At 67.6% G+C, this 17,171-nt stretch overlaps 1 protein-coding gene across 1 annotated transcript in view; it reads left to right on the forward strand.

Moving 5' to 3' along the window:
• Positions 1-1,674: 1,674 nt before the first annotated feature.
• MUC5B (mucin 5B, oligomeric mucus/gel-forming) overlaps positions 1,675-17,171 on the forward strand; it is a 35,893-nt gene continuing 20,396 nt past the window's right edge. Inside the window, exons 1-25 of the mRNA XM_082342195.1 lie at positions 1,675-1,788; positions 4,797-4,850; positions 5,480-5,530; positions 5,847-6,108; positions 6,215-6,329; positions 6,451-6,541; positions 6,762-6,868; positions 7,606-7,807; positions 8,244-8,369; positions 8,495-8,612; positions 8,713-8,851; positions 9,130-9,240; positions 9,341-9,410; positions 9,753-9,890; positions 10,249-10,413; positions 10,767-10,861; positions 11,854-11,980; positions 12,207-12,462; positions 12,969-13,021; positions 13,147-13,247; positions 13,371-13,522; positions 13,999-14,137; positions 14,258-14,371; positions 15,275-15,454; positions 15,997-16,236. Of these exons, the coding sequence (XP_082198321.1) occupies positions 1,719-1,788; positions 4,797-4,850; positions 5,480-5,530; positions 5,847-6,108; positions 6,215-6,329; positions 6,451-6,541; positions 6,762-6,868; positions 7,606-7,807; positions 8,244-8,369; positions 8,495-8,612; positions 8,713-8,851; positions 9,130-9,240; positions 9,341-9,410; positions 9,753-9,890; positions 10,249-10,413; positions 10,767-10,861; positions 11,854-11,980; positions 12,207-12,462; positions 12,969-13,021; positions 13,147-13,247; positions 13,371-13,522; positions 13,999-14,137; positions 14,258-14,371; positions 15,275-15,454; positions 15,997-16,236 (3,276 nt within the window). The 5' untranslated portion in view covers positions 1,675-1,718. The remainder of the gene's footprint in view (positions 1,789-4,796; positions 4,851-5,479; positions 5,531-5,846; positions 6,109-6,214; positions 6,330-6,450; positions 6,542-6,761; positions 6,869-7,605; positions 7,808-8,243; positions 8,370-8,494; positions 8,613-8,712; positions 8,852-9,129; positions 9,241-9,340; positions 9,411-9,752; positions 9,891-10,248; positions 10,414-10,766; positions 10,862-11,853; positions 11,981-12,206; positions 12,463-12,968; positions 13,022-13,146; positions 13,248-13,370; positions 13,523-13,998; positions 14,138-14,257; positions 14,372-15,274; positions 15,455-15,996; positions 16,237-17,171) is intronic.

Consider the following 17,171-nt stretch of genomic DNA (forward strand, 5'->3'; position numbering starts at 1 on the left):
GCCCCTCCAGCTGTGCCCTCTGCAGAGGGGACAACTGGGTTGGCTGTGAAAGAGAACTTTGGAGATCACGCACCCCAGCCCAGGAGGTGACATGAGGATGGGGGAGGGGCAGCTGGAGGGCAGCCAGAGCACCTGTCCTGGGGTCCCAGAAGCGGGCAGTGAGTGGGGTCTGAGCCCGAGCTGAGACCCAGGGCCCAGGTCTGCAGGAGCCCCCATGCTGGTGCCGGTGCCGGAAACGCCCCCAAAGACACCAGGAACCAAAAGGAGACGCAGGACCTGTGGGGCCATTGGCCAAGCTGGGGGGATGACGTCGGTAAAAGACGTTTAGAGCTTTAAGATGGGTTTTCCCTTTGCCCCAGAAATTCCACTTCAACGGACTTATCAGAAAAACAAAGGCGGAGGGCAGGGTGGGGGGGAGCGGGTACCGGGTGCTCCGGGCTGTTAACCCCGAAAACCTGGAAGCTACCCACCGTCCGGCTGACGGATCACAGCCCGGTCCTGTGCACCCGCCCCCGGGCCATCCTGTGCTCAGACACAGCAGGTTTGGGGCGAGGACGCCCAGTGGCTGAGAGCCAGAGCCAGAGGAGGGAATGTGGGGGGAGGAGTGTGGCTGGAGGCTGCACCGACCAGGGCCCCCTCAAACCTGCTCGGGGGAGCAGGCCTTCGTGGCTCCCACTTGGGGCAGGTACTGGGGTTTAGAGATCCCCAGTCCCCCAGTGTCCCCTGTCAGCCCTGCGGGGGGCCCCGGGGGCACGTCACTGTGTACACGGGTCCCTGCTCAGCCTGCCGTTGGCCGCGGACCCCAGGTGGGTCTGGGATCCCTCTGTGCCCCTTCCCTGGGGTTAACCAGCCGGCCTTGGGAATGAGGCGAGGGTCAAACAGGACCCAGGCTGGGAGCCCCTGGCCCTGCCTTGGCCAGTCCCGGCGTGCGTGCCAGGGCGTCCATCCTCAGGGCCTCGGTTTCCCCTTGAGTTTGAACTTGGTGACAGAGAGGAGCCCAGAGGCCTGGAAGGGTCCTGCTGGCACAGCTGGGAGCTCTGGGACCCCCGGGAGCCTGCAGGCCGGTACCCACCCTCCACGCATGGCCTGCGCCCCCCCGCAGTGAGCGGGTGCCCCGCCCCCCCCCGCCAGGCTGAGCAATGACCTCGCAGGCCCCTGCTCACCCCTCGGGGACGGGGGCGGTGAGCACCTCTGGGCAGCTCCCCCACGGCCGCCTCTTCCCCTCCAATCCCCCTTGACAGCCTCAGCCAGGCTCCCGGGAGGCGCTGCCCCGGGGTCTGAGCCTGACGGCTGCCCACACACCGCACCCCACCCCGGCCCCATCCTATCGAGGGCGCGGGGCTGCAGCAAGGCGGGACCCAGGCAGGCCGAGCCGGCCCTGCTTTGTGGGGGCTTTGCCGGCACCGCCCTCCCGGCTCCGTCCACGCTTTCTCTCCTGACTCCCAGGAGCTGCGGGCCGGGGGGTGGGGGAGGGGGTCCTGCACCTCTGGGGCCCAGAGCCGCAGATCCTTCCTCCTCTAGGCTCTTTTGTGCCACGGCCCCTCCCCAAGAGCAAACACACGTGGCTGCCGTGGGGAGAGGACAGCACCCTGCGTGGCCCAGGAGCTGGGCGCGGGGCCAAGGCTTCCTGCTATATAAGCCCCAAGGCCCCCAGGGGGAGCGAGCTTCGCGCCCCACTCCCTCCTCACCGCCTGCCCACCGCCGTGCCGGCCCTCAGGATGGGTGCCCAGAGCGGGTGCCGGGCCCTGGCGTGGGCCCTTGTGGTCCTGCCCTTGGTGCAGAAGGCAGGTAAGGCCTAAGCCCCTCACTCCATCTCGTCGGCCTCCGCAGGCCACTCGCCTGTGTGTCTCCTGCTGACACTGCACAGCGTGTCCTCCGTGGGGCCCTGCATGCCCCAGACTCCTGGTCCCCCCGGAGCGCCCAGCCTGCGCTGGGAGAACTTAGGTCCCCCTGGGGAAACTGAGGGTCTCAGCCTCCGGGATGGGACGGGGGGGGCTCTGGGTGAGGAGCCTGGGCTGGGGGTTCTCTCTGGTTCCCGTGAGGTCCCCAGAGCAGAGCGGGCAGGGGACGGCACAGGTGCCTGATGGCAGGGGGAGCAGCAGGGTCGCATCTTCCACACTCCGCCCTCCAGGGCTGGCCCGGGGTCACGGCCGTCACGGCAGCCCCATCCGAATGCTGGCCCTGCTCCTGGAGCCATAACTGCCCTGCGGCCTTTCTCATCCTCCTCACCTGACTGCCGCCTGTCTGGCCCTGTGGCACTCCAAGCCGGGGAAGCACCGTGAGCCCTAACACTTACTGTCAACACGAAAGATGCTGCCTGGGGCGGCCGGTGACACCCAGCGGGGCTGGCCTGGAGCCCTGGCCGCCAGGGGCCACCCCTCCCGTCCCCGGGCCCCATGGACTGCTCCTGCAGCCCCTCTACGGCACCTCACCCCAAGCTCGGGGGTCTGGGCAGGTGGGCACCAGCCCGAGGCTCTCTCCACCTGTGAAAGGGAGGTGGTGAAGGGGAGGGGGTTGTCTCCCAGAGCCCCTGCCCCAAGCCGCCTTTCTTGGAAGGCGAGCAGGGCTGGGTGCGGGGGCATTCCCGTAGCAGCTCCCGGTGGGGGTCCCGCACGGTTTGGGTGGCCGTCCAGCCCGCCTGGCCCAGCCGTGGCCCCGCTCAGCCCCGGGGCAGCAGGCCTGCCGTCAGCCCACTCCCCCTCCTCTGGCTGGGGGCAAATCCCTGGGGTGGGTCTGTGCTCCTGTCAGAAGGAGACGCGCACCGTGGCGGCCTGAGCTGGGAGAGGGAGCAGTGAGCAGCGGCTTGAAGCAAGGCCTTAGCTCCCTGCCCAGGAAGCGGACCTGGGCAGCCTGGATGAAAACCAGGAATCCTAGCCGCTAGTCTACCAGGGGCTCAAGGCTAGAAGCAGTGCTCCCCTGGCCCTCGCCCCCACCGAAAAATGCATTTCTCAAGGACGCGAAAACTGTAAAAACAGGAACAAAGCTTATTACTAGAGACACAGCACAACCTGTGGGAGAGCTCACAGAGAAGCAGCTTAGTTAAGACAGAAGCAGGGCAGAGATGCCCTAATCCTAACCACCCCCTCCCCCAGAGAGAAAGGGTGTGGGCGTCCCCGCCAATGAGGAGGGGCCCAGTGAAGAGGCGGTTAAGTCATTCATAGAGGGCAGTTCTTCCGGCTCTCTGTTTACCTCTGGCCAATTATCCGGTTTCTCTTTCCACACACTTAACTGCCCTAGGACCCTCCCCAACATGCGTGCGCAACCTTTAGCCAAGATGGATCCCAGCCCAGAGGCCTATGGGAGGCCTTGGCATCACCTACTAGGGGGTGGCGCCCCCTCCTTTTTGACCCCCAAGGAGCCTTTCTGCGCGTGTGCAGTGTCTCCCTTGCCCCAGGGGTGGGAAATATGTGATCTCTTGATCTTTTCCTCAGACAAGGGTTAACCCCTCTGTGTTCCTGCCATGACTGTTATCTCAAAGCGTCCACCGGAAACAAAGTCCAGCTATTTACCCTGTTCCCGTTGTTATTTCCATCTCCAAGTGCAGACGGGAGGCTGGTTGTAAATATCTAGCCTGGAGCCCACCTGCCTCCTGCCTCGGGAAATGGAAACAGGAGGCTGGTTGTAAATGTCTAGCTTGGAGCCCATCTATCTCCTGCCTCAAATGGGTGTCCCCTGGGCTGGAGCCCCCTTAGGGGTGGGTGGGGTTGGGCCCTGAGTGGAGGGGCTTCCCATCAGGGGGGTGTGCACCCAGACCGCAGCGTGATGGGGTGGTCAACAGTGAGCGTTTCTCTGGCCAAGCTCTCGACCCAGGTTCACTGGGCGGTCACCTGGCCCCAGGAGGGTGTGCCACGTGAGCCTGTCCGTGTGAACGCCCCTGATTTCTCGACCATGGGGTGGGTACAACAGCGGGCACACGCGGGAGGGGCTGCAGGTCTGGGGTCAGGGGTCAGGGGTCAGGGGTGGACGGGGAGCAGCCATGCTTCTGGGAAACGCAGTCAGCTAGGGCCCTTAAGAGGAGAGAGAAATTCCAGGCCAGTCCCCGTGGCTCCCATGTCGGTGTCCCAGACGGGAAAGTCGCACAGGAAGTGGAGCCTGGCATGGTAGCTGCGAAGCCAAGCCCCAGCCCCACCGGGGACATGGGGACCTCTGGGGCTGCACCTCCCACTCCCGAAGAGGCGCAGGCGTGGCCTGAGCATGGAGACCCCCACAGACGTGATGAAGGAATTCTGAGGCCCCAGCCCGAGAACGGGGTGCCCCAGCCTGAGCCTGGGAGAGAGCAGCCTGGAGGGGGGCTCAGTCCTGTCCATCAAGATTGTGGGGGCACCTGGACACTGGAGGGGTGTGCCTGGTGGCGGGGGACACACAGGTGACCTGGGGAGCCGTGCCAGCACCGGGGCCCCCAGGCCTCCCACCTGCCACGGCCGGTAGTTCTAAGGTGGAGCCGGCTCTGGTCTTGGGTTTCTGCGAAGTCACGCCCAGGAGCCTCCCCAGCCGTGTGCGTCCTTCTCCCCAACAAAGCCAGGCTTTGTCCTTCTCTGAGGGATGTGCGCATGGGGCCGAACGCTCTCCCTGGGGTGGCCTGGGGTCAGTGAGGCCAACAGCTTTTCCTGATTCCATTCTACCCTGAGCCACAGCGAGATGCGGTGCAGACGGGGAGGGCGGGTCAGCTCCCTGCCGAAGCTCCCATCCCGGCATCGGGTGCTGTTCACGCGGCCACCATCCTGCAGCCCTTGGAGACCAAGGGGCAGGTGGCTGATGTCAGGCTTCTCGTGGACTCCGGCTCCCTTTTCCCACAGAGACCCAGAGCGGCACGGAGCAGAGCTGGGCGAGTCAGGAGGCCACCGTGAACGGTGAGAGGGCGGACAGTGGCGGGAAGGGCCCCATGCGGAGCTGGCAGGGGGTCTAGGCAGGGGTGCGGGGAGCTGGCAGGGGGTCTGGGCAGGGGTGCGGGGAGCTGGCAGGGGACCTGGGCAGGGGTGCGGGGAGCTGGCAGGGGACCTGGGCAGGGCTGGGGGTGGACCCTTTGCCACATTAGCTACGCGTCACGTGGAGACCCTCCTGGATCCCATCTGCCCACAGGAGGGGACAGCGGAGGGGGCCTAAGAAAACAAAGGCACTGAGCAGAGAGGCTCAAACGCTCACATGCACTCACACGTGTGTGCACACACATGTTCACGCCCACACGTCTGTGCTTACACGATTGCCCACCCACCCTCTCGCAGGCGTGGACACACTCACATGCTCACACACACACACAATCGGGGAAACACACAGACCTGGGCAGGAGCGTGTCCTGGGCAGATGGGTAGGGTCCTGGAGGGGACAGCGTTAGTCCTGGGCTCCCTCGGCTGGGTCAGCGTTGGCCTGCGGCTCCCTGCTGCCCCAGGGTAGCCAGTGAGGAGGACGGGGGCCCTGGGAAGGGGTGTCCTGGCCGGTCTCTGCCCGGCCATGTTCGGGTGTGACCTGGCTCACTCTGCAGCCCAGCGTGTGACCTTCATCCCGCCCATCACTGGCTTCCCCACCATGAGCTGTAAGTGGTCGCCGCCCACTGCCCCCGGGGGCAGGGGTGTTTGCCAGCCTCAGGGGGTGGTCACAGACCTGGGGATAAAGCCGGGACAGTGTGGGCAGCCGGGAAGCTGGAGCTTGGCTGGAGCCGGGCCTTGGGCGTGGCTGGGAGCCATCCCTGTAGATGGTTCTCCTGGGGGCTGACCCGGGTGCTGGTGTCAGGGGTCCCAGGGGGAATCCGGAGCAGAGGGGAGTGAGGAAGGGGGCGGCGGCTCCCCACCCCGAAACCGGGGGCCTGGTCCCAGGGAAGGCCGCCCTCCCCCACCGCGCACTCCCCACAGCCCCGAACGCGGCGCACGGCGGGCGGGTGTGCAGCACGTGGGGCGACTTCCACTACAAGACCTTCGACGGCGACGTCTTCCGCTTCCCCGGGCTGTGCAACTACGTCTTCTCCGCGCACTGCGGTGCCGCCTACGAGGACTTCAACCTCCAGCTCCGCCGCGGCCTGGTGGGCTCCAGGCCCACGGTCACCCACATCATCCTCAAGACGCAGGGGCTGGTGCTGGAGGTCTCCAACGGGTCCATCCTGGTCAACGGGCAGCGGTGAGCCTGCCCGGGCGTGGAGGGGCCAGGCCCCAGGGTCGGCTGGGGTCAGAGCTGGCGGGGGGGGGGCGCGGGACCCGTGGGAGCACCGAACTTTCCGCCCCAGGGAGGAGTTGCCCTACAGCCGCGCCGGCCTCCTGGTGGAGGAGAGCAGTGCCTATGTCAAGGTCAACATCCGGCTGATGCTGACCTTCACGTGGAACGGAGAGGACAGCGCCCTGGTGAGGCTGCCCACCCCGACGCCCTCCCCACCCAGGGGGAGCCCTGCGGGAGCTGGGTGGCTGGGGGCTGGGGGCCCTGCCGGGCCCGCAGAAGCTGGAGCTGCCCCTCCCCCGCCCCCAGCTGGAGCTGGACCCCAGGTACGCCAACCAGACCTGCGGCCTGTGCGGGGACTTCAACGGGCTCCCGGCCATCAGCGAGTTCTATGCCCACAGTGAGTGCGCAGCAGGTGGCCGAGTCCAGGCTGGACGGTCCCAGGGAGGCTGGGGGCGCAGGGCGGGGGCCTCGCCGGGACGCTGGGCAGGGAGCAAATCGGGGGGTGGCAACACTTCCAGTGATGCCCCAGAGGGAAGTTTCGGGGGTCCTGAGCATGGGCGGGAGCTCTGCCCTCAGAGCCCCTCGGGGCCCCCGCATGGAGTGCCTCCTCTCTGCAGATGCCAGGCTGACCCCTGTACAGTTTGGGAACCTGCAGAAGCTGGATGGGCCCACGGAGCAGTGCCAGGACCCCCTGCCCTCCCCAGCTGACAACTGCACAGATGGAGTGAGTGCCTGCCCGCAACCCCTGCAAATACGTGCCCCCCCCCAGACACAGTCTCACCAAGAGGGGGGCACTCAGGAAGCCCAGAGCAAAATCCCTTCCGATGCGCAGGGAGGACCCCACCTTTGGAAGTGGCCTAGCACCTCCAGGATCCCCGAAACCAGCAGAATCCACGAGGCTTAAATGAGGACCTGTAGCTAGTCAGGGGTGGGGGCTGAACAAGGGGGACAGTCATCGACAGGCCGGCACTGACCCTGCTGGGGCTGGCTGACGGTGGGCACCTCCGCCTCCCCCTTCTCTGAGCCGCCTCCAGCATGGGGTCTGCACCCGTCCTGGGCACTCGCACCGTGGGCAGGTGTGTCCCGGAGCCCGGGGTGGGCGCAGGGAGTCCAGGGTCGTGGGTCACCAAGCAGAGCTCTGCATAGAGCAGTAGCAAGTTCTCAGTAGTTGAGCAGAAGGGTGGGTGGGTGGGTGGATGGCGGGCCGGCTGGCTGGAGGGACGGATGAATGGATGGATATGTGGATGGACAGATGGACAGAGGAATGGAAGGCTAGATGGGTGGATGGAGGGAGGGAGGGATGAGAAGGTGGATGCGTGGTGGATGATGGGCAAGCAGGTGGCGGGCTGGCTGGCTGGCACCTCAGGGGAAGGGGGCTTCCTGGCCTGGGGAAAGGCTGCAGGGCTGGGGTCCCCACCGATACCGCACGGAGGACAGAGCCTCCAGCCTCTGTCTCACCAGGAGGGCATCTGTCGCCAAACCCTGCTGGGTCCAGCCTTTGCTCAGTGCCACAGGCTGGTGGATGCCGAGGTGTACGTGGCCACCTGCACCCAGGACCTGTGCCGCTGCCCCACCTGCCCATGTGCCACCTTCGCGGAGTACTCTCGCCAGTGTGCCCACGCCGGGGGACAGCCGCAGAGCTGGAGGGGCCCTGACCTCTGCCGTGAGTGCCCCCATGCACTGGGGAGGAGCCCAAGGCCCTGCACCCACACCGGGTCCCTGGGGAGAGTGTGAGGGAGGTGACTCTCAGGCAGGACGCCTGGCACCTGGCTGGGGATCTGGGCAGGTGGAGCCCCTTGGGGGACCCATGGTGAGAGGCTGGGCAGGAGATCAGAGGGGAATATGAAGGGCCTGCGGGCCCCCGGGGGCCCAGAGGGAGGGCCTGGTCTGGGCACACTGAGCTGGGCTCACCCCTGAACCCAGGTGGGGGCGGGAGGGCTGCCCCCGGAGGCTCGGGGCCCCACGCTCCTCTCCCCTCCCGCCTCACTCAGAAGATGGCTGGACGGGGCGAGAGGCGCCCCTTTGGGGCCCCTTGGTGGCACGTGGAAGGCGGGAGCAGGGCGGCTTCCTGGGGCCAAGCCCTGTGCTCCTCCCCACAGCCCAGACGTGCCCGCTGAACATGCAGCACCAGGAGTGTGGCTCACCCTGCGTGGACACCTGCTCCAACCCCGAGCGCTCCCAGCTCTGCGAGGACCACTGTGTCGACGGCTGCTTCTGCCCCCTAGGCAGGTCCTCCGGGCCCTTGGGGACTGCCCCCCCCCGGGCCTTTGCCCCCATCCGGTCACTGTGTTTCCAACACCTGAGCCCAGCCTCCGCTGACCGCTTGTGCCCCACCCCTGCTGCTCCCCAGGCACGGTGCTGGACGACGTCACCCACTCGGGCTGCCTGCCCCTGCGGCAGTGCCCCTGCACCCACGGCGGCCGCCCCTACGCCCCGGGGGCCTCCTTCACCACCAGCTGCAGCTCCTGGTAGGCCCCCGGCCGGCCCGGTCCCTGCCCTGCCCCTGCCTCGCACGGGGTTCACCTCCCCCTCACCATGGCCCCTCTGTCACGGCCTCCCCCCACCCAGCACCTGCTCCGGGGGACTATGGCAGTGCCAGGACCTCCCGTGCCCGGGCATCTGCTCCGTCCAGGGCGGGTCCCACATCTCCACCTACGATGAGAAACTCTATGATGTGCATGGGGACTGCAGCTACGTCCTAACCAAGGTGAGCCCCACCGGCTGGGCCCTCCCGGGACCCTCAGCCCTCCTCCACCCCAGGAAGGGTTCCATGATGGCCATCCGAGCGGTGAAGTCCCCCGGGGTTCCACTCCGAGAGGAAGCTCACACTCACGGGGGCCAAGGGGCTCCCAGGTCTGGACAAGCTGCCCAGAGGTGACCAGGTGACCAGGCTTCCTGGGCACAGGGCACCACGCACACACAGCCCCTCCCTGCCCGGGTTGGGGGCTGGCCGACCCAGGACACGGCTGGGCTCTGTCCCGTCAGATATGTGCAGGCAACGCCCTCACCGTGCTGGCCGAGCTGCGGAGATGCGGCCTGACGGACAACGAGAACTGCCTCAGAGCAGTGATGCTGAGCTTGAGCGGAGGGGACACGGTGAGGGCCCGGCGGGGCGGGGGCGGTGGCAGCGGCCCTCCGCGGGATGGCCGGCCGGGCTCCTCCCCACGCTGACCGCAGCCCCGCCTCCTCTCGCCAGGCCATCCAGATCCAGGCCAATGGCGGGGTGTTCGTGAACTCCATCTACACGCAGCTGCCCGTGTCAGTGGGTACGTGGCCCCCAGGGAACGGGCGCTGCGGTGGCCAGGCGGGGCCTCTAGGGGGCAGCACCGAGCCAGCAGAGTCCCTCGCTAGTTCTTTGTGGCCTTGGGAGTCCCGGAAAGGCCCAGGGCTGGGTTCCCACATGCAAGGTGGGGCTGCCAGGGGCCTCATCTGTGACTCTGTGGGGACCCGTGTGGCGCACACTCGGTGCCCGGCCTCACGGGAGCGTCAGCGCGAGTTCCCGCCCAGCTCCCGGGCCCTGGAGGGGCAGCTGGGGTTCCTACCGGAGCCCCCAGCTTAGGCTCGGCTGGTCAGCACGGTGGCCTCTGACCGTCCCCCCCAACCCGCAGCCAACATCACCGTCTTCAGGCCGTCATCCTTCTTCATCCTGGTGCAGACGGGCCTCGGGCTGCAGCTGCAGGTGCAGCTGGTGCCCCTCATGCAGGTGTTCCTCAGGCTGGACCCCTCCTACCAGGGCCAGATGTGTGGTGAGGCCAGCGGTGGGCTTGGGGCACCGGGGGCGGGGCGGTGGGGGGGAGCGGGGGGTGGGCAGTCAGGCCAGAGGTGGGGACTGGGGCGTCAGTGGCTCCCCGGGCGGAGCAGGGACCCCGGCACGGGAAGGCGGGCCGGGAGGATGGAGAGCAGGGCACGCTGCCCTCACAGCGGGCTTCATGTGGGGGCTGCCCGCCCCCCCACCAGGGCTCATCTGCAGATGGTTTTGGAACCAACATCCTGGGATGGGGCTCTCCGGCGGGGCCACGGTGTGGTGGTGCCTGTAGGACCCGCAGGCGCCCGGGGGGCCTGGGCCGAGCTGGGCGGCCCTCTGATGCCCCCTCCCGCCCCCAGGCCTGTGCGGGAACTTCAACCGGAACCAGGCCGACGACTTCCGGACCATCAGCGGCGTGGTGGAGGGCACGGCCGCCGCCTTCGCCAACACCTGGAAGACGCAGGCCACCTGCCCCAACGTCAAGAACGGCTTCGAGGACCCCTGCTCCCTCAGCGTGGAGAACGGTATCCCCAGCCTGGGGGTGGGGGGACCTCGGGTTACCCTGCGGCCGGGCCTGGGAGCTGCCCGTCTGTCTCACCCGGGCTCCAGGGCGGCCGGGGCTGGGGGTGAGCAGGGTGGGCTGCGGGGTCACCGACAGGCTGCGGGCCCGCCCCCGGGAAGGCGCCGCTGCCCTGTGAGCAGCGCCCGCGCGGCGCGGCTGGCGAGCCCCCAGTTCCAGTTCGGTTTCCGCAGCGGAGGGGCCCCCACAGGGCCTGCGTATGCCGAGCGGAGGCTGGGCGGGTGGGCCGGTGCAGGGGAGGAGGTGTGGGAGGGACGCCAGTGGCCGCTGAGCCGCGCCCACGACGGTCCTCCCCAGAGAACTACGCCCAGCACTGGTGCTCCCTGCTGACCGACCCTGCCGGGGCCTTCTCGTCCTGCCACTCTGTCATCAACCCTGGGCCCTTCCACTCGGTGAGACCCCCGGCCAGCCCCTGCGTGGGGTGGGGTGCTGGGGGCAGGACATGCCCCACTCCCGGCTCCCTCTCTCAGCACCGCCCACACCTCCGTGGCCGAGGGTCATCCCACTCTAGGGACACGGCCACTGCTGGTGTGTTCGTTGCCTGGGGCAGCCGTAACAAAGGGCCCAGACTGGGGGGGGGGGCTGACAGCCGGAGGCATCTACCCACTGCCCAGGTCCTGGAGCCAGAAGGTTAAAATCACAGTGCTGGCAGGGTCCCCTGGGGGTCCTTCCTGCCTCTCCAGCTTCTGGGGGCCACGAGGCTGCATCACCCCAGCCTCTGCCTCGTGGCCTCCTCCTTGTGTGAATGGGTCCAAAGCTCTCCCATAAGGACACCAGGTGTGTTGGTCCAGGCCCACCCTAATGACTTCATCCTAACTTCGTCACATCTGCAAAGACCCCGTTTCCAACAGGGCCACGTTCACAGGCCCTGGGGTCCTGACGTGGACACATCCTTTGGGGGTACACAACTCGACCTGACAGTTGGCTCACAGGCCGCTTCTCTGGAAGCCAGAGCCCTAACGCACGTGTGACTCCAGCCCCCGGGAGTGCGTGTCCACAGCTGGAAGACCCAGGCCCGCTTTGGGGGGCGGCACCCCCTGCCAGCACCCTCCCGGCCAACTCACCTCCAGACATCTCCTGCCTTCAGTCTCCCCCCACATGCAGCTCAGCCCGTGACGGATCTAGAACTCAAGCTGAGCCCTGTCCTGGTCCCGCAGAGACCCCTCCCTTGGACCCCGTCCTCAGCCTGGCCTGGCCTCTCCCATCCCTCAGAGCAGCATGTTCCCGCCCACCCCCACCCCCACCCGTGGCCTTACACCACGCTCCCTGCGGGAGGCCCCGCTGCCCTCTGTCTCCCGGCCCAGACGGGGGTCCCAGGAAGGATGGACACGGAGAGAAGGGTCCCTGGTGGGCTGGGGTCCCTGACGTCCCGATGCCCCCCCAGAACTGCATGTTCGACACGTGCAGCTGCGAGAAGAGTGAGGACTGCATGTGCGCGGCCCTGTCCTCCTACGTGCGGGCCTGCGCCGCCCGGGGCGTGCTGCTCGGCGGCTGGCGGGACGGCGTGTGCAGTGAGTGTCCGCCAGCCGGCTTGACAGGGGGGCAGGGGGGGATGCGGGGGGACCGGAGACCCTGGGGCGCACCCCACCACCCGTCCTCAGCGAGAGCCTTAGGCCTCCCCACCCCGTCCAGAGGGGGAGCCAAGTCTCGGGCCGCTCCAGTCCCAGCTCGGACGTGGTCAGGCGAGGCTGGACGGGCTGCCCGCCGCTGACCTGTATGTCACCTGCCGGCCCCCAGACAAGTACGTGAGCAGCTGCCCCAAGACCCAGAGCTACGCCTACGTGGTGGACAGCTGTCAGCCCACCTGCCGCTCCCTAAGCCAGGCCGATGTCACCTGCGACGTGGCCTTCGTGCCCGTGGACGGCTGCACCTGCCCCTCGGGCACCTTCCTGGACGACACCGGTGACTGCGTGCCCGCCGAGGCCTGCCCCTGCTACGCCCGTGGCTCCGTGCTGGCCCCCGGGGAGGTCCTGCACGACAGCGGTGTGGTGTGGTAAGGGGCCCCGTCCCCGCTGTCAGCCCCTCCCCGATGTCATGCCCCCCACCCCTCCTGCTCCACACACAAAGCTCTCCGTGCCTCCCGCAGGGGACTTCAGCACACAGGGGACTCCCTGGGGAGGGAAGTTCACCCCTGTGCACCCCTTAGCCCTTCTGAGAGGGACCCCTCCTCTGGCCCGGGAAGGTGTTCTGAGAGTCTGGGGCCCGTGGGGGGCACGGTGTGTGCCCTGGAGGGCCCACCTGGGTGCACCCCTGTCCTGGCCTCCTCCGCCCCCCCCCTCCCTCTCCCCCTCCCCCTCCCGTCCGACTCCAGGTACCTTCCTGGCACCTCTGCTCATTCACTCAGTGCATTCGCGGGGATTTGTGGCCCTCACTGTGCCCCGGAGCAGGCGGCTCCCTCCCCTCATGACAAGGCCCGGGGGCCCAGCCGGCGAGATCTGGGTGAGGTCTGTGGGGCAGCGGGCAGCTGCCCAGACTGGCCGTCGTTCTCATCTCTTGTAGTTCATGTGCGAGCGGGAAGCTGAGCTGCCTGGGAGCCGTGGAGGAGAGCACAGGTTCTACTCCCACCCCCCGCCCCGGGCCTCCCCCTCTAAGGGCCCCACGCCACCCCCCCCCCGACGACCAAGGGGAGGGGCTGCTGCTGGGCCGGGCGGCCCACCCAGTGTGGTCTCCTCCTCAGGGTGCGTGGCCCCCATGCTGTTCCTGGATTGTAGCAACGCCTCCGCGGACACGCCCGGGGCCGAGTGTGTGCGGAGCTGCCACGTGCTGGACGTAGACTGTGTGAGCCAGCTGGGAGGGCACGGCAGCGCTGCCCGGGGCCCGGGGGGGAGGGGGGGCAGCGTCCCCTGTCCCTTGGTGTCCCCGAGCCGGACGAGCCGCTGACGGGCGTCTGCCTGTCCACAGTTCAGCACTCGCTGTGTGTCGGGCTGCGTCTGCCCCGCGGGGCTGCTGGCCGATGGGAGCGGGGGCTGTGTGGCCGAGGAGGACTGCCCCTGCCTGCACAACGAGGCCGCCTACCAGCCCGGGGAGACCATCAGGGTCGACTGTAACACCTGGTGTGTGGAGGGGCCGCGGAGGGGCGGTGTGGGCGGAGACCACGGGGACAGCGGCCCGAGCGGGCCTCGGCCAGGATGTCCTTGGCAGGAGGCCGGAGACGAGCTGAGGCCTGGAAAGCCCCGGGCGGCCCGTTCGTCCTCTGGGAGGTGCCCAGGGACTGGCCTTCTCTGCCCAGCAGACGGCAGGGCCGGTTGACGCTGCCCCCAGGGCCGTGGGCCCTGCACCCCAGGCGCCAAGGGTTAGGGGAGCCTGCAGACAGGAGCCCAACCGGGGGGTGGGGTGTCGGATCCCGCGTGCCCCGACCTCCCTGCTCCATTTAACCCCTCCAGCCTGGGGAGGGGCAGCACCGCATTCCTGTTTCATGGAAGAGGCGCTGTGTCCTCGTCCTTGTCTGACGGGCTTGGCCGCGGCTGCCTGGTGAGGTGGTCTCCTGGCCCGGCCCCCTGAGCAGGGCGTCACCTGCCCTACCCCGCAGCACCTGCAGGGGCCGCAGGTGGGAGTGCAGCCGCCGGCCCTGCCTGGGCACCTGCGTGGCCTATGGGGACGGCCACTTCATCACCTTTGACGGCGAGCGCTACAGCTTTGAGGGGAGCTGTGAGTACACGCTGGCCCAGGTACGCGGCCCCCCTCCCTCGGCCAGCACACGCTGGCCCAGGTACATGGCCCCTCGCCCACCCCCTGGCCAGCGAGCTGGCGCTGGGGCCGTGACCACGTCCCTCTCCTCCCCTTCTCAGGACTACTGTGCAGGCAACAACGCCAGCAATGGGAGCTTCCGCATCGTCACCGAGAACGTCCCCTGCGGGACCACGGGCGTCACCTGCTCCAAGGCCATCAAGATCTTCCTGGAGGTGGGGGCGCCTGGGAACCGTCTCCCTCCCTCTGCAGCCCTGTTGGAGCCCTGGCCGGGGCCCCTGGACCTCCAGCTGTGGCCTCAGGTCTCAGGGCCACAGTAATAGCCACAGCCTGGGGACTTGCAGCCCGAGAAAGTAATTCTCTCATGGTTCTGAGGCCAGGCTCCCGCCACAGGCTCCAGGCGAGGGTCCTTCCTGCCTCATCCAGATTCTGGGGCCTCCTGGCTTGTGGCCGTGTCCCCCCCGGTCTCTGCTCTGTCCTCACACAGCCCCTTCTCTGTGTCCTTTTCCCCTGTCTGACCTGGTAGGAACCCCCGTCCCTGGATCTGGGCCCTCCCTAAATCCAGGATGGTCTCACCTCCAGATCTCACCTCCACTTCATCACATCTGCAAAGACCCTTTTTCCAAATCAAGGCACATTCGCGGATTCTGGGGGTTGGAACTCGACGTGTCTTTTTGGGGGGCCTTCGTTCAGCCCCCCACACCTGGGGATGACCACTTCTAGCAGTGGGTGGTCAGAGTTCACAGTGCAGAGAGCGGAGCTGCTGACGGGGGGCCGTTTCCCACCCGCCCCAAAGGTGGGGAGAGGCGTGAGGAAGGCAGCAGAAGAGTGGGGGGCGGGCCCAAGATGGGGCTGGGTGGTCTCCTGCAGCTCCTGTGGCCTCTGCCCCACTCCGCTTGCCCACAGCTCCCAACTTCCCACACGGCCTCTGCGGGCTCCCAGCCTCTCACCTCAAGTTCGCAGATAGTGTCAGGAGTCCGGCTCATTCCTAACGCCAGCCCCATGCGTCGGGCCCCTGAGCACCCACAGAGCCCCTGTCCTGGGCCACAGGGGGCTCTGGCCCCAAAGCTGGCCCCTCAGCTCCCTGCAGCCGCCGCCTCCCCTGTGCCCCTCTGCAGAACTATGAGCTGATCCTCCACGAGGGTTCCTACAAGGTGGTGCAGAGGGGGCCAGGCGGAGACCTGCCCTACAAGATCCGTTACATGGGCATCTACCTGGCCGTCGAGACCCGCAGTGGCATGGTCGTGTCCTGGGACCGGAAGACCAGCGTGTTTATTCGGCTGCACCAGGAGTACAAGGTGGGGGTGGGCAGGCTGCGGGACCCCCTTGGGGAGGGACAGAGCTCTTACTCCTAGACCTGGCCCAGTGCAGTCTGGCAGCTGACGGACTGCTGAGGGCTGGGGAGGCCATGCACGGTGTCCGGTCCCCAAAGGGGCATGTCAAGACCAAACCGACCAGTGGGCGTGTCAGTCCTGGTTGGAAAGCGCTCTTGGCTCCCTGGTCTCTGCACTCAGCTGTTCCAGGCCCGCTGGGCTAAAATTCTATAGGGGAGCAGGTGCCTGCCCGCCTGTCTACCTGCCCACCTGCCTGCCCACTTGCCTACCTTTCTACTTGTCTACCTGCCCACCTATCCGCCTGTCCACCTGCCTATCCACCTGCCCACCTGCCTTCCTGCCCACTGCAGGACCCCTTGTGCATCCCGCCTTCCTGAAAGTTCACTGGGTGCTGCCTGGGGGAATAGGGTGGCCAGCAGTCACGCCTCCCAGGCCAGGCTCGGTGCTGCTCCCTCAGGCCACCCCATGCAGCCCCACCCGGTGCCCATCTCTGCGTCCATCCGCAGGGGAGGGTCTGCGGCCTGTGTGGGAACTTTGACGACAATGCCCTCAACGACTTCACCACGCGGAGCCAGTCCGTGGTGGGCGACGCGCTGGAGTTCGGCAACAGCTGGAAATTCTCGCCGTCCTGCCCGGACGCCCAGGCCCCCAAGGACCCCTGCGCCGCCAACCCGTACCGCAAGCCCTGGGCCCAGAAGCAGTGCAGCATTGTCAACAGCGCCACCTTCCGCGCCTGCCGTTCTCAGGTGGGCCAAGGGGGTGCTGGGGCTGCCTCCTTCCCTCCTGGCGGGACCTGGGTCTGGTCCAGGCTGGTCCTCTGAAGACGGCCTTGACCCTGACCACTGCACATGGCACGCTGTGTGGCCCTCCCACCAGGCAGGTGCCCGTGTCCCCAGTCCTGCTCTGCTTTCCCTGATGGCACTCAGCCTCATCCCCTGGAAACGGGGCTGCGAGCCACCCAGGAAGGACCTCAGTGTCACCTCCCGGTCCTCCCCCACATTCCCTGAGCCGCCAGCCCCCAGCATGGACAGAAAGCTCAGGGGGCCTGCAGCCCAGCCGGGCCCCACAGAAGCAGAGGATCGCAGTGGCCTGAGACCCTTCCCCAAAGCCCTTCCTGCTACTTAACAAGGACTGCAGGGCCCACTCGCCAACACGGTCTCGGGATCCGGGGCTCGCACGGTGATGAGGAGGCGGCTTAGTGGGACGGGCCCGCAGCTGACGCTGGCCAGCCTGTGTGCGGCCTCGTGTCCCTCCTGGCTCGCGGCCCCCGCCCGCACCCCGGGGGCCCTGCCCATTGGCTCAGAAAGTCCTTTGTGAACCTGACACAGCAGTCTCCACCTCGGATGGTGCCACCCCTGGTGGCAGATGCGAGACACGGTTGCCCTGGACTCTGCCGCCTGGGAGGGAAGAGCGGGGGGCACCCCCTCACCCTGAGGAGACAGCACCCCGTCTGTCAGGACAGGTCACAGCACGGTCACAGGGAGGGCTGGCCTACAGTTAAGTGAGGTGGCCGAGCAGAGGCGAGGGAGGAGTGGCAGGGGTGAGGTCAGAGAGGCGCCCAGGGACCTGGGGTGGGTGCCCAGGCGGGCGCGTCTCAGATGGCAGATGGGGGTTTGACGTGCAGATGGGGAGCCGGCTGCCCAGGGGCTGGGGGTTGGCTCTTCTCGCTGAGCAGACACCC

Source organism: Balaenoptera borealis (assembly GCF_965194805.1).
Source record: "Balaenoptera borealis genome assembly, chromosome: 11".
NCBI classification, from domain to species: Eukaryota; Metazoa; Chordata; class Mammalia; order Artiodactyla; family Balaenopteridae; genus Balaenoptera; species Balaenoptera borealis.